This window comes from Chiloscyllium punctatum, chromosome 24, assembly GCF_047496795.1.
Source record: "Chiloscyllium punctatum isolate Juve2018m chromosome 24, sChiPun1.3, whole genome shotgun sequence".
NCBI lineage: Eukaryota > Metazoa > Chordata > Chondrichthyes > Orectolobiformes > Hemiscylliidae > Chiloscyllium > Chiloscyllium punctatum.
In genome coordinates, this window is record NC_092762.1 from 89,111,462 (window position 1) to 89,138,272 (window position 26,811).

The 26,811-nt window shown below is 40.0% G+C and overlaps 1 protein-coding gene across 4 annotated transcripts in view; it reads right to left on the bottom strand.

The window, feature by feature from the left end:
• upf1 (UPF1 RNA helicase and ATPase) overlaps positions 1 to 26,811 on the bottom strand; it is a 76,794-nt gene that overhangs the window by 17,254 nt on the left and 32,729 nt on the right. For 2 of the 4 annotated variants that reach the window (XM_072594506.1, XM_072594505.1), the window contains exons 2-11: positions 25,308 to 25,450; positions 23,461 to 23,550; positions 21,277 to 21,444; positions 18,919 to 19,099; positions 18,077 to 18,238; positions 14,638 to 14,722; positions 13,938 to 14,036; positions 6,929 to 7,037; positions 4,562 to 4,721; positions 3,234 to 3,352 (exon numbers count right to left, since the gene is read on the bottom strand). In XM_072594506.1, the coding sequence (XP_072450607.1) occupies positions 3,234 to 3,352; positions 4,562 to 4,721; positions 6,929 to 7,037; positions 13,938 to 14,036; positions 14,638 to 14,722; positions 18,077 to 18,238; positions 18,919 to 19,099; positions 21,277 to 21,444; positions 23,461 to 23,550; positions 25,308 to 25,450 (1,316 nt within the window). Of the gene's footprint in view, positions 1 to 3,233; positions 3,353 to 4,561; positions 4,722 to 6,928; positions 7,038 to 13,928; positions 14,037 to 14,637; positions 14,723 to 18,076; positions 18,239 to 18,918; positions 19,100 to 21,276; positions 21,445 to 23,460; positions 23,551 to 25,307; positions 25,451 to 26,811 lie in introns of all 4 variants that reach the window. The other 2 variants (XM_072594504.1, XM_072594503.1) reach the window with 1 other exon arrangement.

The window sequence follows — 26,811 nt, forward strand, 5'->3', positions numbered from 1 at the left end:
CTGTGCTGGGGGCAGTGTTCTTGCTAACAGCATAACAGATACAGGGGACTTTGAATAGCGGGGACGAGACACCAAATTCAGGATCAAATCAAAAGATTAGCGTTAAGGCAAAATATTAATATGGAAACTATAAACAGACCTTGACAGGAAGGGATGGAATGCATGAATCTAGGAGTCAACCAGCAGACAAAAATCAGAATTTATTTTTAAAAAATTGAAGATAAAACTAAAGGTTCTGTACCTTTCTGTAAAGGTTCTGCACATAGTGGTGAAAACAAAATGAATGAACTGAGTGTAAATATAAACATGTATGACCTGGTGGCCATTACAGAGACATGGCTGCAGGATGTCATAGATACCATGAGTGTTGAACAGTACAGGGCATTTAAGCACTACAGGGAAGTAGAAGGTGGAGGCTGCGTTAATGACAATATTAACACAATATAACAGCGACTCAAGTTCAGAGAATTAAGGTGAACAAATAGTTGGGTATAAATTATAAAGGCAAGAAGTCATTTGTGAGAGTGGCGCACAGGCCACAATAGAATATACCATAAAGGAATAAATGAGAGTTTGTCAGAAAGTCAAAAGAATAATCATGAGATATTTTCATCTACATATTAATCAGAAAAGACAAGACAGACAAAGGTGGCCAAGATGTGGAGTTCATGCGCTGCTTTCAGGGGGGTTTCTGAGAAAAGTACATGCTAGAGCTGACCAGTCAGCAGTATATCCTGGACCTGCTATTATGCAATTAGACAGGATTAACTAATGGTCTCGTAGTGAAGGCTTCCTTAGAAACCAGCAACCATATGATGATTGAATTTTACCTTCCGCTGGAGGGAGGGGGGATTATTTTTCTACATTATGACCCTTGAGGTTCTGTTTAATTTGAAATCTAGCTCTTCATATTGGCTATACAGAACCTCCTCCTTTGTGAGAGCATGAAAGCAACATGGTTAAAGTGAACTGGCAAACAACGATAAAGGACAGGTGAATAGGGATGTAGTGGCAGGGAGTTAAGGGGTTATTTCACATTATACAGAATGCATTCCAACAAAGAACCATTCCACTATCTATGGCTAACTAGAAATGTCAAAGATAGTAATAAACTTAAAGTGCTTGAACACAAACACCAACAAGTTCAAGAACAGCTTCTTCCCTAGCCTTAACAGACAGCCAAATGGACTTCTCTAACTTGAAATAATGTTGATCGTGCTTTGTGCAGCCATAACCCTATATACCTCACTCATGATCACTACGTCCTTTTTATGAACTGCCTATACTGCTCGCAAAACAAAAAACTTTTCACTGTACTTAGGTACATGTGATAACAAAAAAACAATCAAAAATCTTAACCGTGCAAGTTAGAAGATTTTAATATGTTTAAATTTCTGGACAGAGTACATGAGTTTCTGCAATTTTTCTGAATTAAAGGTGATTCAACAAATGATAGGAAAATGAGGGTTGGTTCGAGAATTCAGGCTGAAGAATTAATAACAGAAAATAATGAAATAGCAGGCAAATTGAACAGGTATTTTGCATTGATCTTCATGACAAAACATACAAGTAACATAAATAAATCAAGAAATGGAAGGCAGGGAAAAACTGAAGGGGGAAAAAACAAAACCACAATGACTATGGGCTGACAAGCGCCAGGGTCCTGATGGACTTCATTCTACAGTCTTAAAAGAAATGGAGAGTGAGAAAGTTTTAATATTTTCAAAGTTCCCTGGATTCAGGGAGAATCCCATTAGGTCGGGAGATAGCCAATGTGACTCCTTTATTCATAAAGAGAGGGAAACAGAAAGCAAGAAACTACAGCTTGACACCTACATCAGCGATAACTTTTGAAGCTATTATTAAATGAGTTACAGCAGAGTACCTGGATAAGTTTAGGTAATCAGACAGAATAAGCATAGTTTGATGTTCTACCATTCTATTGGAGTTCTTTGCAGTATCATGTACTGTGGCTAACGGTGGATGTATTGCACTTAGACCATCATAAAGCATTTGCTAATGATCCACATCAAAGGCTCTTGCAGAAAATAAAAGTTCATAGTACAGGGTATAGCATATTTGGATGAATACAAGATTGAGAGCAAGTAAATCAGTGTATTATCTGAACAGTGAGAGGGAAGAAAGAATCTGGGTGTCCTCGTGCATGAATCATATTGGCTCATATGCAAGTGATCTGAAAAACAAATAAAATGTTACCACTTTTTGAGGGGAATTGAACACAAAAGTAGGTTGTTTGTTTTAGTTATACAGAGGGCTGTTTTCTCTGGAGCGTGGGAGGCTGAGGGGTGACCTTATGAAAGTTTATAAAATTACAAGGGGCATGGATAGGGTAAATAGACAAGGTCTTTTCTCTGGGGTGGGGGAATCCAGAACTAAAGGGCATAGGTTTAGGGTGAGGGGGGAAAAGACATAAAAAGGGACCCAAGGCAATTTTTTCATGCAGAGGGTGACACACGTATGGAATGAGCTGCCAGAGGAAGTGGAGGAGGTGGTACAATTACAGCATTTAAAAGGCATCTGGATGGGTGTTTGAATAAGAAGGGTTTAAGTGAAATATGGGCCAAGTGCTGGCAAATGGGACTAGGTTAGGTCAGGATTGGATATCTGGTTGGCATGGATGATTTGGAACCGAAGGGTCTGTTTCTGTAATGTTCATCTCTATGACTCCAAGATTGGCGAGACTGCATCTGTTGTACCACGTATAATATTCATCTTATTTAAAGATAGACGTAAATTCTTTGGAGGTAGTTTTGTAGTTCATCAGACCAAAAATGGGCACGGGCAGGTTGCCTCAAGGAACAGCTGGACAGGTTAGGCTTGTACCTGGTGGAGTTTAGAAGAGTAAGAGGCGATTGGATTGAAACAAAATATTGAAGGGGTTTGACAGGCTGGGAACGAAGATATTTCCGCTTATGGGTGAATCTAAAATCAGGGTACACTGTTTAGAAACCAGTAATAATCCATTTAAAACAAATAGATACATTTCTTTCCTCTCAGAATGCCATGGATCTTTGGAACTCTTCCTGAAAAGGTGCTGGAAGTAGAGTCCTTGAACATTTTTAAGGTAAAGATAGATAGATTCTTGTTAAGGGAATGAAACATTATCAAGGGCAGGCACTAAATGGTGGTGCAGACTTGAGAAACCAAATGGCCTACTCCTGTGTATGATTCGATGACTCCTACATTAAGTATGAAAAGGAGTTGCTGCTTACCCATTGCCTTGCCTGGCCAGATGATAAACTATCGTAGCAGAGGTGACAGTTTTCCCAGTGCCTGGTGGTCCTTGGATTAGACTGAGGGGACGCTGCAGAACAGTCTTCACAGCATAAACCTGTTGAAAAGATTAAAACCTCATCTTATCTATCATGGATAGCAATCTGATGAGAGTTTTGATTGTGCGATGCGCTTCACTGCAGTATAACCTATAATTGCACTTGTACCTTTCAGTTCTTCTTTTGACATAGTAAAACTTCAAAGCTTTTGGAAATCCAAGCAGTTTGTAAGCAATATCCAGATTGCATCAAATTATTTATATCTACTAAATGTTTCACATTTCACCAAGTAGCATAATTGAAGCTGCAGAGGCAGAATGTTTACATATGACTTAAACGTGTTAAAGATACTCTGATATAAACACTGCATAAGTCGATTTGAAATACATTACAGCTAGGAAAACGATGCAGTACAAAATGACTCACTCATCACAGCGCAGTTAGTACATTGAAGCATTGCACGGGTTAGCTTCAGCAGTCAGAACAATCACGTATGCCACGTGAATTAGTCTGGAAAACTACTGTATCCATATTGTCCCGCCAACACAATATTTCAGCCATGCAACTGCTACATCCATGAAAAAAATCATATCATTTTTAAGACAGCTGTTTCAATGCTGACAGATCTACGGTGATGCATAGATTTATTAATCCTTGGCAATGTAACCTAATTTACTGCTGTGCTGTTGATTGTAGCAGTTTTCTGTGGTAAAGCATTAAAAAGATGCCATTGCTGCCTTCAGAGGTAAAAGGGCCAAATTGAGGTGGGGCAACAATATCTCAGGCATCACATGCTGCCACCTTGTGGTGACTGGTGGGCTGAATGGCTCAATGCTTAAGACACTAACAATGCAGTTTCTCTTGGAAGTCTCATTTTCACTTCCTGTTTTGATCCAAGCTGACGCTGCAACAATAGGCAACTAACATTGCAAATCGGTAAAATTTGCTGCTTCCCTTGTTTTATGATCAGTTTTGAATTTAAAAGGATGCTGACCATAAATATGGAGTGTGTTCAAAATATAGCACAGCAGGTTACAGAAGTGTGATTAAAATGAGCACCTTAGTTCTTACATCTTACAGCTCTAAGCCTGACCATGTATGGTGCAATCTTACTGAGGTTAGGTTTCCTTGCACAGCCTGCGCAAAGTACAACTGGGAGATTACAGGCTGGACTTGATAAAAGCATTGAAAACAACATTGACAGAACATCTGCAGTCACCGATGACAAATCAGACAGAAGTTAATATGTCAGTCAAAAAAGTGCCTACCTGAGAGTGATTAAGGTCAGGCAAACCATGGGCAGTGAAGCGTTTGGGCAGCTGGCATTTAATAATCACATCCTCCACCTCATGGCCAAGCAATTTGTGGTAAATGTAGCCAGACACAGAGGTCTCATCCACTGCAAAGGTTTTTAATGCACTCTGCATTCTGAAAGTTTAATAAAGGCACATGTTATCAGAATGGGTCACAGTACAAATTCACACTGCAGTGAAGAGAGGAGCAACCATGCCAACATCATGTTAGTCAAGTCTCAGGGACAATCTTGGTTGCATTAGCCAATACATTCCCAACCATAAAACTCTTATCAGCCTCTAATAAGTGAGATCGGATGGTGATATGCCAATAAGCATTTGTTGGATTTCTTCCAGTTTACTATGTTAGTCCCTCTAATATTCACTCAGTGCACAGAAACCAGGAAAACAGCATCATTGTGCACATGCTGTCCCGCTCATGTTTTAAAGTTGAACCCCTAATTTGTACCAAGCTAGCAGATCTTAGTTTGGACAGCCAGGCTGCTGAAAATGGCCTCAGTACCTAGGGTGGAGGTAAGAAACAGCTAGGAGTTCGACTTCTGCATAAGATTCTAATCAGAGCCTAGACTAAGCTTTTATTGTCGTCAATAAGAAAAGGAAGGAAGCATATGTCAGGTGTAGACAGCAAAGATCGAGTGACTCCTTAGAAGAGTATAAAGGTGGTAGGAATATACTTGAGCGAAATCACGAGGACAAAAAGGGAACATGAGATTGCTTTGGCAAGTAGAGTTAAGGAGAATCCAAAAGGGTTTTTACAAATACATTAAGGACAAAAGAGTAACGAGAGAGAGAATAGGGCTCTTCAAAGATCAGCAAGGCTGCCTTTGTGTGGAGCCACAGGATATGGGGCAGATACCAAATGAATATTTTGCATCAGTATTTACTGTGGAAAAGGATATGGAAGATACAGAATGTAGGGAATTAGATGGAGACATCTTGAAAAATGTCCATAATACAGAGGAGGAAGTGCTAGATGTCTTGAAAGGCATAAAAGTGGATAAATATCCAGGAACAGATTGGTGTACCCTAGAACTCTGTGGGAAGCCAGTGAAGTGATTGCTGGGCCTCTTATGGAGATATTTGTATCATCGATACTCACAGGTGAGGTGCCGGAAGACTGGAGACTGAGTAAGGCCCCTCAAACATCAGCAAGACAGCCTTTGAAATTTTGTCAGGGGAAGTACAATAATAGCAAACTTTTTTAAGGCAATTTGTCATGGGAGAAGGGAAAAGAACACATTCAAGTGAAGTTTCACTTATACCACAGATGAGTGCTCAGGTCACAGGAATACTAAAATGACAGTAAGCATCTGAAAGGGAGGGCATTCCCCACAAAGAACGGAAACATAAAGATCAGATGGCTAACAGATATTGTTTAAATTCTAGTAAGATGAAAAATCCACAAGTTCACTATGTATACATTGCCCTGTCACTGGAATAAACAGACAAGGCTTTCAAACAGCAGCTGAGCTAACAGATTCCGATACCACGGACTGATCCAGTTTGTGGACCAGTTAAGGAATGTCACAGAGAGTATAACTACTACCTACTTCCTGGATTGTTCCCCATACATTCCCTTTTTCTCAGTTTCAAATCTATTTTACACTCAAATGTTACACTTGTGCAACAATAGACATTCTGCACACAACATCACAAGCATTAACATTAATATTGTTACTGCATTCAATAGCACCCGAATACTAGAGAATCATTCCTATTTTGAAAATTAGGACACTGGAGTTCACAAAAAAAGGGGAAATTTGCAAGCTTACAAGAGGAAAATTAGATCAATTTGTACCTCATGAACAAGCAGGGTGTGTCAAATAGCCTCCTCCTATGCTACAGGACAGCTTCCTGTTACTGAACTCCAGATGCAGCATCCCTTTTAAGTGGGTAATAGTTATACCTACAATATTTAATTTTAACCCTTGTTAAGAATAGCTAAATTCCTTTCTAGGAATCAGGCACATGCTAAGAAATTGTTATATCAACTAACATTACAATGTCCTGGATTGCTGGAAATGTGAAATGGAATTGTTGGATTGATCAAAACAATCTGCATTCTTCCACTTGACCTTTTTTTAAAAAAAGTGGATGTGCCTGACACTGTCAATATTGCCAACATCATTTAGACAGAAAATAAAAACAGATATAAATAGAAAGCAGGAGACAACAGCTTCGCTTCACTCGGAGGTCGCCACTGATGATGTTACCTAGCCAGGTAATGAAACGTCTGAATAGCAAACCTACACCCCAGAAAATAAAAAGCTGATAAAGCTACATATTTAAAAAAGGGCAAAGTTGGACAAATTAGCAACTTACCTGTCAAATGAAGTTGATTTCCAGACAAAATCCACCTGGAAGTTGTGGGTTACTTCAACTGGAGCTCCAACACTGCTGCGCAATTCAATAGCGATCTCATCCCCATAATCTACACAGATCAGTTAGAGACATAACGCTTAGCCTGAGCTGAGTCAGGCCGTACAATTGCATTCTAGAATTATCTAAATTATGCTTTAAACAAATATATATCGCATTTAAAACTGTCACAGCAGGTCAAATGAACTAGTTGCGCTCTTAACCTGCATTTCCAGTTTTTGTGTTAACTTTAAAAAAGGTTTGTAAATTCAAATATTTAAAGAGGATAATTTTTCATCTCTCGAACCCTCAAACTTGTTCTAAAGGACAGTCAGGCCCGCCCTTTGATTAGGATGACAACTACAGCAAAGAAATTAAAAAGGAGCTACCCCCAAAACTGGTCAAATGCAACATGAAACAATGATAAATCAATGGTTTAGAGAAGTCAGTAAATGCATTAATATTGCCCCAAGGAAAAAGCAGCAACATTGGCACTGTATGAGGAGGGCAATAAGGAGAAGTAACAATGAAGGCCCAAGAAATGGTACCTCAAGGTGCTAAGAATCAGGGCACGCCAGAGGACTGGAAGGTGACCAAACATCAGTTTTTAAAAGGAAGAATATTACCTTCAATAAATAATGTTAGGTTGAGAGACTGGAAATTAAGATTGCTATCTTGGAGCAAAGAAAGTTCAGGGGTGACTTAATATGTGCCAGAAATACAAACAGTGTTTGGAAAATAATCAACGAACTGTTCTTCCTGGCAGCAAGGTCTGTAATCAGAGGGCACAGAATTAAGTGGCAAAACAAGCCATGGAGAAAATACCAATGTTACAAGTTGTGCAATGCAGTCTTGAAGGGCAGTAGAAGCAGATTCAATGGCATATTTCAAGTGAAAACTGAGTTACTACTTGAAAAGGAAAAAACTTGCAAGCTAAGGGGAAAGTTAGAAAAATGGATGAAAATGTCCCAGACACTATAATCATCATCCCTAGATACGTCTTGTTCCACTGACAGAACAGACCCAGCACAGGTGGTGACCCACAGTGATATACAATCAGGAGGAAGTTGCCCTGAGAAAGTCCTCAATACTTACTCCAGACAAACAGCATAATCAGCAAGTGGTAGAAAGAGACTTAGACTATCCCACAATAAACAGATCTAAGCTCTGTAGTCCTGTAACATCCAGTCATGATTAGTGGTGGACAATTCAACAACTCAGTGGAAGTGGCAGCTCCACAAACAATCCCATCCCTTCAATGATGAAACAGCCCACACATCTGTGCATAAGATGAGCTGAACCTTTCACAGTGATCTTCAGCCATAAGTGCCAAGTGGATGATCCAGCTCAGCCTCCTCTACTGGTCCTCAGCATTAGATACCACCCTCTGTTCATTCAACTCACTCCATGTGATATCAAGAAATAGTTGGAGATACTGGATAATGCAAAGGCCATGGACTCTGACAACTTTCCAGCAATAGTACTGAAGATTTGTGCTCCAGATCTTGCCACTCCCCTCGGCAAGCTCGTCAAGTACAGTTACAACCCTGGCACCTACACAACAATGTGGAAAATTGCCCAGGTATCTCCTGTACACAAAAAACAGGAGAAATCAAATCCAGCCAAGTACTGACCCATCAGTCAATTCTCTATCATCAGTAAAATAGTGGGAAGGTGCCATCAACATCATCAAGCAGCACCTACTCAGTAATACAGTGAGTTCCACAACTCAGCTCCTGACCTCATTACAGCCATGGTTCAATATGGACAAAGTTGAATTCCAGAGATGAGACGAGAATGACAGCCCTCGACATCAAGGCGACATTTGACTGTTTGTGGCATAAAGGAGCCTTAGCACAACTGGGTTCAATGGGTATTGGGGATAAACTCTTCACCTGTTGGAGTCATACTTGGCATATAGGAGGGTTGACCGTGTTGTTGGAGGTCAGTCATCTGAGCTCCAGGACATCTCTGCAGGAGTTCCTCAGGGTTGTGTTGCCCAACCATCTTCAGCTACTTCATCAATGATCTTCCCTCCATCATTAGGCCAGAGGTAGTGATGTGCACTGATGATTGCACAATGTTTAGCACCATTTGTGACTTCAGATATTGAAACAATCTATGCTCAAACTCAACAAGAACTGGATAATATTAAGGGTTGGGTTGACAAGTGCCAAGGAATATTCTCAACAACTGCCAGGCAATGACCATCTCCAATCAGAGACAATCTATCCACCACACTTTAGCATTCAATGGTGTTACCATAATTGAATCCCCCACCAAAAACATCCTTGGGGCTACTATTGACCAGAAAGTGAACTGATTCACTATATAAGTACAGTGGCTACAAGAACAGGTCAGAGACTGGGAATACTGTGTTAAGTATTAAGCAAGAACTTTCAAAAGCTGACTGGGGGCAGATGTGTGCAGGTAAACATAAATGTGGCTGGAAATGGGAAGACTTCAGAAACAAGACAATGAGAACCCAGTGACAGAATATTCCTGATAGGGTGAAAGGAAAGGCTGGTAGGTGTAGGGAATGCTGGATGACTAAAGGAATTGAGGGTTTGGTTAAGAAAAAGAAGGAAACATATGACAGGTATAGACAGGATAGATCGAATGAATCCTTAGAAGCGTATAAAGGCAGTAGGAGTATACTTAAGAGGGAAATCAGGAGGGCAAAAAGGGACACGTGATAGCTTTGGCAAACAGAGTTAAGGAGAATCCAAAGAGTTTTTACAAATAGTAACTAGGGAGAGAATAGGGCCCTTCAAAGATCAGCAAGGCGGCCTTTGTGTGGAGCTGCAGGAGATGGGGGACATACTAAACAGATATTTTGCATCAGTGTTTACTGTGGAAAAGGACATGGAACATACAGAATGTCGGGAAATAGATGGTGACATCTTGAAAAGTGCCCATATTACACAGAGGAGGAAGTGCTGGATGTCTTGAAACACAAAAGTGGATAAATCCCAGGACCTGATCTGGTGTAACCAAGAACTCTGTGGGAAGCAAGAGACGTGATTGCTGGGCACCTTGCAATGATCGATAGTCATAGGCAAGTTGCCGGAAGACTGGAGGTTGGCTAACGTAGTTATACTCTTTAAGAAGGGCGGTAAGACAAGCCAGGGAACTATAGACCAGTAAGCCTGATGTTGGTGGTGGGCAAGCTGTTGGAGGGAATCCTGAGGGACAGGAGGTACATGTATTTGGAAAGGCAAGGACTGATTAGGGATAGTCAACATGGCTTTGTGCGTGGGAAATCATGTCTCACAAACTTGATTGAGCTTTCAGAAGTAGTAACAAAGAGGATTGATGAGGGCAGACCAGTAGATGTGATCTATATTGGCCTCAGTAAGTGGTTTGATAAGGTTGCCCATGGGAGACTGATTAGCAAGATTAGATCTCATGGAATAAGGGGAGGAGTAGCTATTTGGATGCAGAACTGGCTCAAAGGTAGAAGACAAGAGTGTGGTGGTGGAGGGTTGTTTTTCAGACTGGAGGCTGTGACCAGTGGAGTGCCACAAGGATTGGCACTGGGTCCACTACTTTTTGTCATTTACATAAATGATTTGGATGCGAGCATAAGAGGTACAGTTAGTAAGTTTGCAGATGACACCAAAATTGGAGGTGTAGTGGATAGTGAAGAACGTTACATCAGATTACAACAGGATCTTGACCAGATGGGCCGATGGACTGTGGAGTGGCAGATGGAGTTTAATTCAGATAAATGCGAAGTGCTGCATTTTGGGAAAGCAAATCTTAACAGGACTTATACACTTAATGGTAAGGTCCTAAGGAGTGTCTGAGAACAATGAGACCTTGGAGTGCAAGTTCATAGCTCCTTGAAAGTAGAGTCGCAAGCAGATAGGATAGTGAAGGCAGCATTTGGTATGCTTTCCTTTATTGGTCAGAGTATTGAGTACAGGAGTTGGGAGGTCATGTTACTGCTATATACGACATTGGTTAGGCCACCTTTGGAATACTGCGTGCAATTCTGGTCTCCTACTTATCAGAGGATGTTGTGAAACATGAAAGGGTTCAGAAAAGATTTACAAGGATGTTGCCAGGATTGGAGGATTTGAGCTATGGGGAGAGGCTGAACAGGCTGGGGCTGTTTTCCTTGGTGCATCGGAGGCTGAGGGATGACCTTATAGAGATTTACAAATCATGAGGGGCACGGATAGGACAAATAGACAAAGTCTCTTCCCTGGTGTGAGGGAGTTCAAAACTAGAGGTCACAGTTTAGGGTGAAATGGGAAAGATATAAGAGAGACACAAGGGGCAATTTTTTCATACAGGGTGGCAAGCGTATGGAATGAGCTGCCAGAGGAAGTGGTGGAGACTAGCACAATTACAATATTTAAAAGGCGTCTGGATGGGTATATGAATAGGAAGGGTTTGGAAGGATATGGGGCGGGTGCTGGCAGATGGGACTAGATGGGGTTGTGATATCTGGTCAGCATGAACGAGTTGGACCAACTGGTCTGTTTCCGTGCTGTTCATCTCTATAACTCTAAGTAACTCCCTAACTGACTCCCGAAACCTCTCCATCAACTACAAGGCAAAAGTCAGGAGTGTGATGGAATACTCCCCACTGGCTTGGATGGGTCCAATTCCAAGAACACAAGAAGCTTGACACAATCTAGGACAAGGTGGCACTACATCAACAACAAAAAAAAAGGACTTCCAGCATCACTGATGCTCAGTAGCAGCAGTGTGCGCTATATTCAAAACGCGCTGCAGGAATTCACCAAGGATCCTTAAGACAGCAATTTTCATATCCACAACCATCTCGAAGGACAAGGGCAGCAGATACACAGGAAAACTGCCACCTGCATGTTCCCTGCCAAGCTACTCACCAAACCTGACATGGAAATTTGTTGTTCCTTCACGGTCACTGAACTAAAACCCTGGAATTCCATCCCTCAGGGCATTGTGGGTCATCCCACAGCATGCAGACTGCAACTAGTAAGTCGATGTTTCTGGCAAAAGCCCTTCGGAAGGGCTTTTGCCCGAAACGTCGATTTTCCTGCTCCTCGGATGCTGCCTGAACTGTTGTGCTTTTCCAGCACCACACTACTCCAGTGTCTGGTTTCCAGCATCTCCAATTATTGTTTTTACCGGACTGCAACTAGACATAAGCAATAAATGCTGGTCAGCCAGCAACACCCACGTACCATGAGTGAATTTTTAAAAAGTTTGAAAAGGAGGAAAACGTAAGTTTCAAGAGCGGGCTTTGGTCCCCTATGGATTCTGTTCTGAGACTACTTCAGTGCTGTTTACATCAATGATTCTGACATAGGACTAGGAGTAGGCCAATTCGCAAATACTCAAATTATGTTATATTGAATTTAAAAAATGACTGAAGGAAGCTGGTGGAGAATGTTGATGAAATGATGGAATGGACAAAAAAGCAGATGACAAGCAATGTCGGTTATGTATTGTTTATAAAAGAGCACCCTGTCAAATCTTTTCATCTTATACCCATCAGGATAGATGCAAAAATACCAAGAGAATAACAAATTTTATATCACATAAGAAAAGGGTTCTTATTGAGTGAACTCTGGTTGGTCACTGCCTTGTCATGGGGTATGCACGAGGCAAGTTACCACTTCAAGCTTGCATTTCATATTCTCTTTATAGATGCAGGTTTATTGTTATTGATTGAAGAATAACTTCCCTGAAATTTGGTATTTTTGGGTCCCTTCCAAAATTTACCAAATTTTTTTTGATAAATCAAAGAGAAAAAAATACAATGATTCAATGTTCAGAGAGACAGCCATGTTAAAAATAAACTTGTGAACTGTGGGAATTTATTTTGAAGATCAGAGATGTTGAGAACACTAAAACTGAGGCCTTGTTAGAACAGGTTAGATACACCAAACAAACAAAGAGGACAATGGCATTTGGGAACAGTGACTTAACCAAGTGCAAAAAAAATCTGATAAACACTAGCATGGTGGCACAGTGGTTAGCACTGGGCTGCCTCAGTGCCAGAGACCTGGGCTCAACTCTTGCCTCAGGCGACTGACTGTGTAAAGTTTGCACACTCTCCCAGTGTCTGCATGGGTTTCCTCCAGGTGCTCCGGTTTCCTCCCACAGTCCACAGATGTGCAGGCTAGGTGAATTGACCATGCTAAACTGCCTGCAGTGTTAGGTGAAAGGGTAAATGTAGGGGAATGGGTCTGGGTGGGTTGCGCTTCGGCAGGTCGGTGTAGACTTATTGGGCCGAAGGGCCTGGTTCCACACTAAGTAATCTAATCTAAAAACTAGTTGGTGTGGAAGTCATATTTCAGTGTGCAATTTCAATGCTAGAATGAACTAAAGCAGGAACTCATACCAATTACTGAAATATCGCCTATCACCTCAGAGGCAAAATATGCAAATGGCAGTGTTAAGCACTGATGACTGACATTCTAAGCAAGTAAAGAACTTAATTTTTAAGAGCTTTCCATAACCTAAACCACTCAAACAATGTTTTCAAAAAAAGGTCCCTGAAATAGCATTATTATAAACAAACAAATAATCTGCTTTAGTCAGATAATACTTTATTCAGGAGACTGAGGGGTAAGGGAAAATTCCATTTGTCCATTCTCTTGAAAATCTTTGATACAGAAGGTGATCATTCACCAATCATGCCTGCACTGGGTCTTTGAAAAGGTCAGCTGATCATTTCCTGCTAAACTCTACAAACCTTCTTTTATCAAGCTTGGCTTTAATATTTATCAGTGATATATTTGACAACTTCCTTTTATAAACTGAATCTGCTCCCACTGACAGAGCTTCTTTAATGCCCATGAACAAAGAAGTAGGGTCTCTGTCTAACATCACATACAGAAGCATGTAAGAGTGCAGGAGTTGCATAGTAAGGTGCACACAGCAAAGCCGCCCTTATTATTTATATACAAACACTGGAGACTCTTCATCTGCACAACTGCCATTGGTTTAATTAGCAAGATACAAAGGATACTGTCCGGGACTTTGATCACGTGGCCGATCCCTTTCCAAAGAGGTGCCAGGTCACCCTTGTAGCGCAGACAGATTTCATCACCCTGCATCAGGCGCATGTCTTAAGAACAAGAATGAAAATAGCCAAATTATGACAATACATGGCACAATAATAGAATTTGAAACTGTCCAAAATCTATTAGCACTGTATTGGAGCAGCATGCAAATCAACCCATCATTCTGTTGCAGAACTGGAATGTTTTTGTCGGTGATGGATGCATCAGAAATGAGGTCCTGTGAGACCAATTGTATAAGTTCAATTGTTCCTTTCCACTGTTCTCAGACTGAGCTATTTACTGTCTGGCAATGTCACTTTTAAAGATACAAAACATTCAGCTTTGCAGCTCTCTTGTGTAAAATCTATTTATACACAATGAAGACTCTTCCTACAATGTATCAATGTATACATACTTCATTTATTGAGCCTGGTATTTTGTTTCTGTGCACAAAGTGAATGACAACTGCACCATGATTTAGATTTACCCATCAGTGATAACCAGTCAGGGGTTTGTCATTTAATTTGTTGAGACTTGCCAATTCTTGAAGTAAATAGCACTACACCCTGCATTCCTTGTCACCACCTTCAATTAAGTCTGAAATTGTTGTGCCAATGTACCAAACTGTACTTTTAATTTAAAATAATGTAAATTGGTGCCATTTACCAGAGTCCGTCTTCGGCAAGGTGAAGTATGCAATCCTTTTCTTGTTCAGACCCAGATCCCATCTTACAGTGATATTGTCCTGAGTCTAAAATTACAAAAACAATTAAACTCATTTACTGGGTCAAGCTGCAAGATAATTTAGCTGGATAACATGAGTAAAGTAGTTAGATTATTCACTCTTAATAAAGAGATAGTTCAATCATACTTAAACACAAAGAGAAAGCATTACTAACCCCTGCTCACATGCTCTCTAATCTTCACATGATATTTTTAAACGTTTGTATACACAGATGGGTGGTGACACAGGCTGTGGAAGTCAGCTATTTGAGAATGAGGGAATAATGCTGACATTTCAAGTTAGTTTTCTGGAAACAATAGCATTGGGGTTATAGGGAACTACTAACAATGGAAGGTGAAATCCTGCCCTTTTCTCAGACAAGTAATCACTGTTCTACTTAAAAAGTGGAAATTAAAAACACAATGCATGTAGAACCAATTGTCTTGGTTTGACAAAGGGAAGGCTAAATATATTGGAGTACCACCACAAGTTGTTGCTTCAATTTTGAGACCAGCACTGGTATAAACAACCCAGTATCATTATCACTTTTGCACTGGTCAACCCATAATTTCCCCCTATGTAATAATGCTGATGTAACCAAGTCTATTCAGGCCTCATTATACCATCTGCACAAGCCCAAATTTAAATGTATCAGAATTCTTGGGCTCCAAGGAGTGCTCTCACCAAGGAAGGGTGAAAAAAATCTTATTTTGGAAAGTGACTTCAAACATCAGCGTCATTTATTGAAAGGGGAAGATTATAGGAAGAAGGAAGAGAAGTGAAAATTCTAAACCCTCTCAAGGCGATGAACTAGATATTGTTCCATCCAACCAAGTTACTCAGATTGAAGATAATGCAGTCCATCTAATAAGAGATGACATACTATGGGAGTTAACAAACGAGGCTTTGTCAGTTGAGTTTAGGAATGAAAAAAGGGGCAATGATACTATTAAGGGGGTATTTGGGACCCTCAAATAATGGGACAGAGATAGAAGAACATAAATCTAGACAGACTTTTGCCCAATGGAATAATTATGGAATTACAGAATTCCTTCAGTACAGAAAGAGACCATTGGCCCATTAAGTCTGCACCAACTCACTGAAGAGCATCCCACTCAGACCCAGTTCCCTACCCTAACCCAGTAAATCTTGTTTTCATTATGAATAACCCGCCTACCCTGCCCATTCCTAAACACGACGGACAATGTTACCAAGGCAAACCCATCTAAGCTGCATATGTTTGGATGGCGGAAGGAAACCAGAGAACCCCCACAAACATGGGGAACATGTAAACTCCACACAAGTCACCCAAGGCTGGAATTGAAAGCAGGTCCCAGACGCTGAGAGACAACAGTGCTAACTGCTGCCCAAAAAGAGGGCATTAATAGCAGGAGACTTTTAGCTATCTGAAAATCAACCGGGTTTCAAATAATATAAGGGGCAGTGAGTGAAAAATTAATATCCTATGTCCAAGAAAACCCTTTTAAACAACAAGAGATGCAATTTTGATTTAGTTTTGGGAAATGAATATAGGAAGGGGGGTAAAGTGGATAGTGACCATAACTTGTTTCGATCTATTATTATGGAAAAGGACAACGGTAAATCAGGAGTAAAAGCTTTTAACTGGGGAAAAGCGAATTTTACAAAACTGAAGAGAGAATTGGATAAGGTGGACTGGGCAGGACTACTAAAGGATAAATCAACAACCACTAAGAACTGAGATCCTCAGAGCACAAAGCAGACATGTTCCCTTCAAACATAAGGAATGATACTGCCAAATGTAGACCCCCAGGGCTGTCCACAGAAAAATACAGGTAAGGATTAAACAGAAAAAGAAAGCTTATGACAGTCACAAAAAAACTCAACCCTACAGATAGCCTAGAGGAATACAGAAAGTACAGGGATCAAGAAAAAAAAATAACGAAATCAGAGAGGTCATGAAAATAAAATTAACAAGCAAGAAAGAAAAACCCAAAGCTTTTTTAAACTAGGAAATAAAAAACAAAAATAGTTAAGGAAAAAGTGGGACATAGAGATGAAGGAGGGATCTTGTATGAAGCTGCAAAGCTTATAGGAAGAATTTTAAGTTAATTTTTGTCACAAAGGAAAGGTATGATGTGGATATAGTAATCCAAGAATAGCAATGTGAAATCATGGATAAAATAATCATAATGAGAGATTTTTTTTTAAAGGGGAGATGGAATCCTTGAAAATTAATAAGTCACCAGGGCTGGATGGATTGCTCCCTAGGATGCTGAAAGTGGTCAAGGAGGAAATAGCAAATGCGCGAAGGATTATTTTGCAATCTTCACTAGACACAGATGAGGTGCCGGAGGACTGCAGAAATGCAACTATGGTTCCATGGCTTAACAAGCGTACAAAGAAAATACCAAACAATTATAGGCCACTTACGTCTTATTTCAGTGGTGGGCAAATTGTTAGAAGCAACCCTGAGAGACTGGATAAACTCCCACTTAGACAGACATGGACTAGTCAGGAATACTCAGCATAACTTACAAATTTGATTGAATCCTGTGAAGTGACAAGGAGGATCAACGAGGACAGTACAGTGGATGTTGTCTGCATGGATTTTAATAAGGCATTTGACAAGGTCCCACATGGCAGATAGGTCAATAAAGTAAAAGCCCATGGAATACAGGGTAATGTGTCAAATTGAATTCAAAGTTGACGTAGCAACAGGAAACAAAGAGTAATGGTCGATGGCTACCCAGGCAAATAGAAAGCAGTTTCAAGCGGCATTCTGCAAGGCTGTGTTCAGATCCCTGTTGCTTTATACATTAATGATTTGGACTTGAACGTGGAGAACATAACTGGGAAATGTGCAGACAAAACAAAAACTGACAGTGTAGTGTACAGAGTAGTATAACCCTTTTTGTTTTTAAAAAACACAGAGGGTGGTGGATGTCTGGAATTCACTGCCCGAGATGGTGGTGGACCCTAAACTCTTTAAAAGATACTTAAGTGGCTTTAGGCTGCAGGGCTATGGGCTGTGTGCAGTAAGATGGGACGAGAAAGGACACAGTGTCTCTGGGCCGACATGGACAAGATAGACCAATGGACTCCTTCTGTGTTTTATCAGTCCTGTGGACAAAGGTATTATGAGCTGAGGGAGCACTGTCCTACCAAACAGACCCAAGTGGTTTTGTCAGCAAGAAGTAACCGCAAAGCCACTGATCTATTTGGTTCAATGATTCACTGGGTCAATTCAGTGTGCACGGAAAGGAACATTTTCCAGATTCTTCAGTTGCCAGACACTTTCACAGAGACAAAGTCTCAAAAGATTTAAGTGTAATACTATTAAAGATAAAAGGAATATATGCAAAAGCTACACTTTGAGCAGAGGTTCACTCTACACAATACCTGCGATTCCTTTAGCTTTTTGTCATAGTCAGCCTCCAGCTTGACCAGTGGACCGAAGATGTTCTGGTATTGATAAGCATCCTCGTAACGAAGTAGTACATGCTGAGGCTCTTCATCCACTCCAGGCTTCTCCAAGTCTTCAAGGGTAGCAGAAGGATTATCCTAAAACAGACATTACGTAACTACATTAAAGACGGCATTATGAAGGGGATTGGAAACCTTACACATAATTTTAGATTTTGACATTTCAATTTCTAATCAAACTAATATAACAAATACAGTAAATTAACACTGAGTAATGGTACAATGACATAATATTGCAGTGATCTGCAACATATTCCCAGTCGTGTAGTGGCACATAAATATGGCATGATCTACAAATATTCAAGATTTTTTTCTTTTAATATGTCACATATACCATCAATTTGTTAAACGAAAATTAATGCATAGTCAGCATCCTCTATGCTCACCCTGAGCACCAGAAGTTGAAAATACACCGCAGAATGAGCAGACTATGTACAAGTAACTCAGTACCATTCTAACAAAATGTGCTTCTGGAGAGATAACCCAGCTGCTGCCCTTGGAAATGATTCTACAACAGTCAGAGTCACAGCATAAAGGACACACTGGTAATACCATTCAAGTGACTTAGAAATCGGGCATAACCGTTTGCATGACGGTTGCCAGCTCTTCCGGTATGCAAGACAACAGGTTAAAACTCTAATGACAGGTTTGACAGCTGTGTAACTTCACCCGAGTGCTCTGGTTCCGATATCACACATTCCCCTTTCGGATTAGACTGCAGCCAGTTGATATTAATTTGTCCATTATGCGATACGTACCTTCCAGAGCTCCTCCAATTTGTTGATCTGCTGTGCAGTGATCTGACGGGCTCGCAATTGTTCCTGCTCTGAAGGTATCTTTACCAACCAAGACAGAAAGCATCGGTCCTGGATTAGTGGTTGCCACTGTGAACTATCCCAGTTGATATCTTTCAGGCTGCTCTGACTGGCACATGGCTGTCTGAAGAAAAGTAATTGTCCACAATGTCAAATTGCCTCTTCTAAAAGGCACAGAACAAGAGTCACATTATAAATCTCCTAGAAGTGGGTTGGATTAAATTAAAGCAGACTTTCACAATGACCAAAATTTAAATTTATTGCTGCAGCATTAAACCAACACTACTGTTGGTAGTACTACTTTGATGGGCTTGCCACCCACTGACTACTCAAATTCTAAGTTGACACTATGTTTCACTTGTTGTTTCATTAGTTCCTCTTGCACAAAATGGGGTTAAGAAGAATTCTATTTCCCAATAACAATACAACATTAATGTTTCAGATGAGATGCGTTTGTGCAGCCACATTATCAAATATTGCTTGGGCCAACGGCTGGCAGGTGCTCTTGTGGAGCAGTGATAATATCCCTACCTGACCAGAATGTTTGGATTCAAGTCCCACTTGTTCCAGGAATGTGGGAAATGTATCAGAACGGGTTGATTGAAAAAATTACTTTTCAGTATTTTTTCAAAAATGAGGAAATTTGCTCTATTTGTCTCTGCCTCCACTAACAAGCTTCCATAAGGTGGCCATAGAAATGCACATATTTGACAAAAGAACTGATAGTAGTAAACTAATTCTGGAGATGTAGATGTACAATTGTGATTTGCAGTTATAGGTGGGTGACAGGGTAGGACAGGCCAGGGAAACAGCAATTTAGTATTAACGTACTGCAATTATTGCACACAATGCAGTTTCTACTAGGGAGATCAGTTTGTGTAAATGTTTTACAGAATAACTCTTTTGAGCCTGCATCTGATACCTTGAGCCCTGGTAGCCTGTCATTTTAATCCTCTGTCCCACTCCCACCTTTGTCTTCAGCCTCTTACACTATTCCACTGGAGCTTAATGTTAACATCTTTCAACAAGACACTTAACAAGTCTTCCAGACTCAAGGTGAACAATTTTGTGAGGTAACAACTGTCCCATTATTTGTTTTGTTTTGTTTTGGAAAGCTGAAGATTTTTTCTTCCCCACTTACACATCCCTTGGAAGCACATTTTGTTTTTCTACTTATCTAATTACAATCTGATTGCCTTTCATCACCACCCCTCTTGGTCACTTGATCTCTCTTCGACCATATTGCAACCTTTCCTTTAATTCTCATTCCTTTTGCTTGCTGTGCAATTTCTTAAAACCCAGGAAATTTTTAACTGATTTAGATATGATGAAATTACCATCAATTTTGTGTTACTTTTATTTTCTTCATAAATACCATATGTTGTCAGCCCTGCTGGATCTTTCTAGCATCTGAAATTCTGCTTTTGAAATATCTTAAGTGTTGAAACACATTTGCTAATTCCATGCCCATTTGCAAAGTCTTTTCATGCCTTCTTATAACGACTGCATTCCTCCTTAGCATTAATTATTTGGTAGCATCCAGAAATTTAGAAATTGTTTTGCACCGTAAATCATGAACAATGGTTCAGCACTGATCCTTTAGGGTAACCCCTAACTTTCTGGCATAGAATACACTTTACTTTCTGCACTCCGTCTCATCAGCCAGCTAGTTATGCATTTTACCATTCGATCCCTAACTCAATATATCTTCACTTTCTTCATTAATGTATTATTATATGTGGTAACTTATTGAACATATTTTGAAAATGCTGAAAAAAATTACCCTTCTCTATTATCTCAAAGAATTAAATTAGGTTGATTCAGTAAAACTAACCCTTTTAAAATCCGTTTCAAATATAGATTGCGTTTTTGATTTCTGTGTATTCCTTATTCAAAGCTAAATATAAGAAGTGATTCCATTACTTTATCCACCATCATTATGAAACTGTGTGGCACATCCTTCTCTGGGCACATTCTCTTGAATGTAGATTAGGTATCTAGGAGTCCTCTAACATTACACTTTTTCCTACTATATTTAGTATATGCATCAGTGCCTCCTATTTCGCCTCTGTACTATTCTGAAAGTGGAGATATGATCAACCTGACAAGGGGGGCTTTATTCCTCAGTTTTATTAGTTATTTCTATATTTCTCAAAAAATTAAAAATGCAGTTTCAATATCTCTGAAATGATCTTTTAATGTCATGCTTAACTAATCTGACTGAGCATTCTTTGTCTCTGTAGTTTAGCCACAATATATATTAGCCATAGGTATTTGTAGCTTCAGATCAAACTGACTCACCTGCATAGGAGCACCACCACAGAGTCAGCCTTAGCAGGGATGAAACCCAGGAGGAACACGTTCCTGCAACCACAATTGTAACACTCCAGGACAGTCTCTCCCAATGGCCCATCTTTGTGAAGAGTCACTTCCTTGCACTTGGCTCTCACCAGATGATTTACAATATGGCTGCAAGATCAAATCAAAGGGAAGATGAAACCAAAGGAAATCTAGGCTACTTGAAAATTAAAGAGGAGCCCTCACCCAGCTAACAGTTAAAAAGGCCAATACTGGTGCTTCATTTGGACAAGAGAAATTAATTTTAACAAATATGACGTCTTTCCTGTCTGAGACTTCATAGCTATCAATATTTCAGAAGTATAAGAGTTTTTGAGGGCAAACTGAAAATAGCAATATTTTAATGAGTTTAAAAATTGCTTCTGATAAATATTGTCCAGGATACTAGGAAAAACTCCTCCACCTATCTTTGAAAAGTGTCATGGAATTATTACATCCATCTGAATTGGCAGGAAATTTTGCAGCTCTTCAGAATAACAGCATCTCCAATAGTGCAGCATTCCTCATTACTGCACTGAAGCGTCAGCCTGGATTACCTCTTAAGTTAAAAGCTCATCTTCAACTCATGACATTTAGAGAGTTAAGAATTCTACTACAGGCAGACTGACACAAAAAGATGCTTTCAAGTACATTTCACTAACATTTAAAAAGATACGAGACTTGCTATAATAGGTTTGGCACAGAAGGAAAGTTTAGCGAATTACTCTGTGCTTAGCAGCATTGCATGCCAGTAAGACCACTGCTGTAGGATATACAGAATAAAACTGAGTTCCTCACTTCATTATTTCACTAGCATTGAGGAAATTTTCACTGTAATGAAAACAATGAATCCTTAATATTTATGTCTACTATGCCTACTTTTGCAACTGCAATCTATAGTTTACTGACTATCCCCATCTGTCAATAAAAACTTCCAGCATTTTTAATAACACTGCATAGAAGAACAGGTGAATTAACAGCTCAAACTTATCCAAGTGTTTGCAATAGCTCAGTTAGCACTGCTCTTGGCTCAGAGTCACAAAGTTGTGGGTTCAAGTCCCATTCCAGAACACACAAATCAAGGCTGACATTTCAATGCATAACCAACAAAATGCCATTTCTTGGACAAGAATTTAAACTGAAGCAGTTTGATCTTTCAGTTAAGTGCAAAAGAGTCTATGGCACTATTTCAAAGAGGACGAGGTTAGTTAGGCCCAACTTCCTGGTCAATATTTATCCTTGATACAAAATCACAAAAATAGACTGATTGTTATCACTGTTGTTTATGGGAGCATGTAGTACATAAATTGGTAGCCTTCACTTCTTGCAGTAAAATAGTAACTACACTACACTACAAAATGGACTAAATTGGTGTAAAGCACTACAAGTTTGTTGAGAGGCACAATATAAATGCAAGGACTTTTATCCTGAAATGAAAATTTAACTGAAGTGGAATTGTTTTATTTGTTAGAAATAATTAAGTTAAATATGTTGTAAGTTTATTCTTTACACAATGCAATATTAGAGGCAGGACCACTGAAATAAATAGGATCTTTAAATGTAAAATTCAACAGACAAAGACAGTGTTCACAGAATCTAGCTTTGACGGTGTGGCTACAATGCAGTAAGAAAACTCACTTCCAAAACCCCATACCGCTGAATAAAAATTTGCAATAGTGTGGCGAGGTTAACAAGTCTACGAGAGAACCTGATTTAAGTTGAAGTATTTAAATAGTTCATCAAGGTTCTCATAAATCAAAACTATTTCTATCAATTCTACTTCAGTCAATGCTGTATTGGCAATTACCACAGTCAATCTGCACACAACAGGCAGTGAATGGACTGGCCAACACAATATGCTTTTGCTTTAGAGAACTGTGTTGCCAAGCACACCCAGGAACTCAGCGCTCCTTTACAAACAATGACATGGGATCTTTTATATAATTCCGAGTAGGCAGGTAGAGTTTCAGTTTGAAGTTTCACATCCAATATATAGAAATCCCCTAAAATCCCCTAAATCAAAAGGTACAATCTAATATCAAAGCAGGGCCTGATTCCTCAAACTTCAAACTCTGAGTTAAGACTGCAGTCAACTGAACTATTGTCACTCTGAAGAATTTGTTCAATATCACAACACTCCTCATTTACCTGCCAGAGGTGTTTCCACGGCCATTACAGAACCACTTCTTGCTGGTGTTGCAGTAAACAACACAGGCTGGATCATGAATTCCGCAATAACTGTGAAGAGAACAGAATGAGTGGAGAAAACAGCTTTCACCGTCTTGTATTCTGATGGGAAACCAGGTTTCAGGAGAATCTAGTCATGTAGTATCCTCATTGTCTGATGGTTGCTAATCACAGCTCTCCACATATTTTGACACCATAAGATCACAATAGGCAAAAGGAGATGCTAGGTCCCTATACCCACCTCAACTTATGAGGATTGAGCTTGAACCATGAGACATTAAGTACCATGCTCTAGCCAACTAACTTATTTTGGAATATTAATTTTGCCAAAAAGGAGATGGAGGAAAGGACCAAGAACATAATTTCAGCAGCAGGCAGAAAACATTCATTAGACATGTTGCTCAAGCAGCTTTTCCCAACCAGGAGATGGAATGCAACAGGATTAATTTCAGAGTGAGAGTGCGTATGCGAGGGTGAGAGTGCCCGCGTGCACGAGAGAGAGAGAGAGAGAGAGAGAGAGAGAGAGAGAGAGAGAGAGAGAGAGAGAGAGAGAGAGAGAGAGAGAGAGAGAGAGAGAGAGAGAGAGAGAGAGAGAGAGAGGACATGCTTATTTACACCATGTATATTAATCATAGTTAAGTTTCCCATCGGGTAGCAAAATTAGAAATGGAAGTTGTTTGGAGTGCAATTACTAGCTATTCATCAAATTTTGCCACTGAATACAAACCTGTTAACAAGACATCCATGCATAAGTGATAGCCCCATGTATCTGTCCCCCTTGTCCTTCTAGATGAAAGTGATCATGGGTTTGGAAGTTGATATCTAATGACCTTTGGTGAATGAGTTTAGATGACCAAAAATTTGGCCAAAGCTGGAGGGTTTAAGGGAGTCCTAAAAAGAGAAAAGTGATAAGCAGAGGTGGAAAGATGTACAGGATGAATTTCAAAGCATAGGATCTCAGATTTAAAGGGTCAGACCAACAGTGGTGCCATTATAATCAGGGAGGCTCAAGAAGCCAGAATCAGAGAAGCAGGGATATCTAAAAGGGTTGTGAACCTAGAGAAGATTAGAGATTGGTAGGGGTGAAACCATGGAGTCTTCTGACAAGGATAATTTTAGAATCAAGACATTGCTCAACTCTGAGCCAATGTAGATTTGTGGGCCGATGTGAGCAGGGGAATGGGATTTGCAGCCAGTTAAGATTTGCAGTGTTTTGGATGGCCTCATGCTTATGGATAATAGAATATGGGAGACCAGAAAGAAGTGTATTGGAATTGTCAAGTCTAGAGGTCAAGACTAAGCAGGAGACAAAAGGTGCTGTTTCATATTCTGCAAGTCAAGTAGATCACTGCAATGGATTGGAATCTGACTGACCATTTCTGCAACTGTACAGAGTTAAATGACAGAGGAAAGGTCAATAAGCAGATAAAATTAACAACTATATAAAAAAAAAGGCACAGCATGCAAAAAAGCAAATGTAACCTATCACCTCTGCATCAACTGAATAAATGAGCAATCCAATAAATTAAAATTTTCAGCATCTGGACTGCAGCCTTGCAGGCTACCGAACTTCAGGTGTGAAGCCAGGTTCCTTTTAAAGGAGTTGAGAATTCTTGGCTCAGACACCAAGCTGTGCAATGAATTCCAAATAACCACCCAGTTTTTTCTTGTCCTGCCTCCTTCAGGGACCTGTGGACATGCAGTCTATGGTCTCACTTTTTCTACACTTCCTCTCCAAGAGGCTTAGCTGTCCTGCTTCTTCCAACTTCACTTCCTTCAAGATTAAATAAGTAATCAGACCATGGTACCTGCAGGCATGCAAAGGAAGATCCTTTGTGTAGTACGTATCCTCTTCATCCTCTTCAAAGTTCAGTTCTGGTAATAACTGACTTGCTTTGGCAACAGCATCATCAATTGCTCCATTCTGGAGAACCCCATCTGGTCCATTCACCTGTCAAAATATTGACAATTACTGTCAGCACACAGAAAAGGGCGAATAAAGTATTTATCTTCTCATCATATAGAGGTTCTGTTCACAATGTATTGAATTTAGGGGATCTGTGGATCAAAAAAGGGATTGATGGCCTTTTTCTGTACGATTACAGAGTCTCGTTTTGTAGTCCCTGCCCTAAGTAATAATAGTGTAACTCAAATGGTAATATACACCAACAAACTAGTGTGGACTAGCCTTCATTATTCCATATTTTCACATTAAAAGGAAGTCAAGTAAGTGCTTCCAGCTTTTATGCAGCAACAGTTCTTCAAGAACAGCACTAGTCTCTACCAACACAGCATACCATGAACAGGGAACATAAGTACATCAGGGTGCAATTGAAAATGATAGCAGCCAGGAGTCTGCTCTTCATTTCTTCAGTATTTAATCTAGCCCATCAGTTAGCTAGACTCTTTCTCTCATCAAGCTCTGGAGACATATATCCATTAGGCCACAGTCCAGGGATTTTACATTAGGGAAGGTAATGGTCTAGCGATATTATTGGTAAACTATTAATCTAGTGATCTAGGTAATGCTCTGGGAATCTGGATTCAAATCCCTTTATGGCAAATGGGAGAATTTGCATTCAATAAAAACAATCTAGAATTAAAAGTCTACTCAAAGTTTGTGTGAAGATTTGTAGCTCGGGTGCTCGTTGTTGTGGTTCTGTTCGCCGAGCTGGGAATTTGTGTTGCAGACCCTGTCTAGGTGACATCCTCAGTGCTTGGAAGCTTCCTGTGAAGCGCTTCTGTGATCTTTCCTCCGGCATTTGTAGTGGTTTATATCTGCCGCTTCCGGTTGTCAGTTCCAGCTGTCCGTTGCAGTGGCCGGTATATTGTGTCCAGGTCGATGCACTTGTTGATTGATTCTCAGAGAACAGCCAGGGAATTCCTAAAGGCATGGCACTCATCCACAGATTCAATCCTGAATCAGATCCTGGGGATTTAATTCACTTCCAGCTTCACTTCCTCTATAATATGGACATTTTTCAAGATGTCACCATCTATTCCCCCATATTCTTTATCTTCCATGTCCTTTTCCACAGTAAACACAAATGTAAAATACTTGTTTAGTATCTCTGTCATCTCCTGCAGCTCCACACATAAGCCTTGCTGATCTTTGAGGGGCCCTATTTTCTCCCGAGTTAGCCTTTTGTCCTTAATGTATTTGTAAAAATCCTTTGGATTCTCCTTAACCCTAATTTACCAAAGCTATCTCACATTCCCTTTTTGCCCTCCTGAGTTCCCTCTTAAATATAGTCCTACTGCCTTTATACTTGGGATTCACTCAATATCTCATCTGTACCTGTCATATTCTTC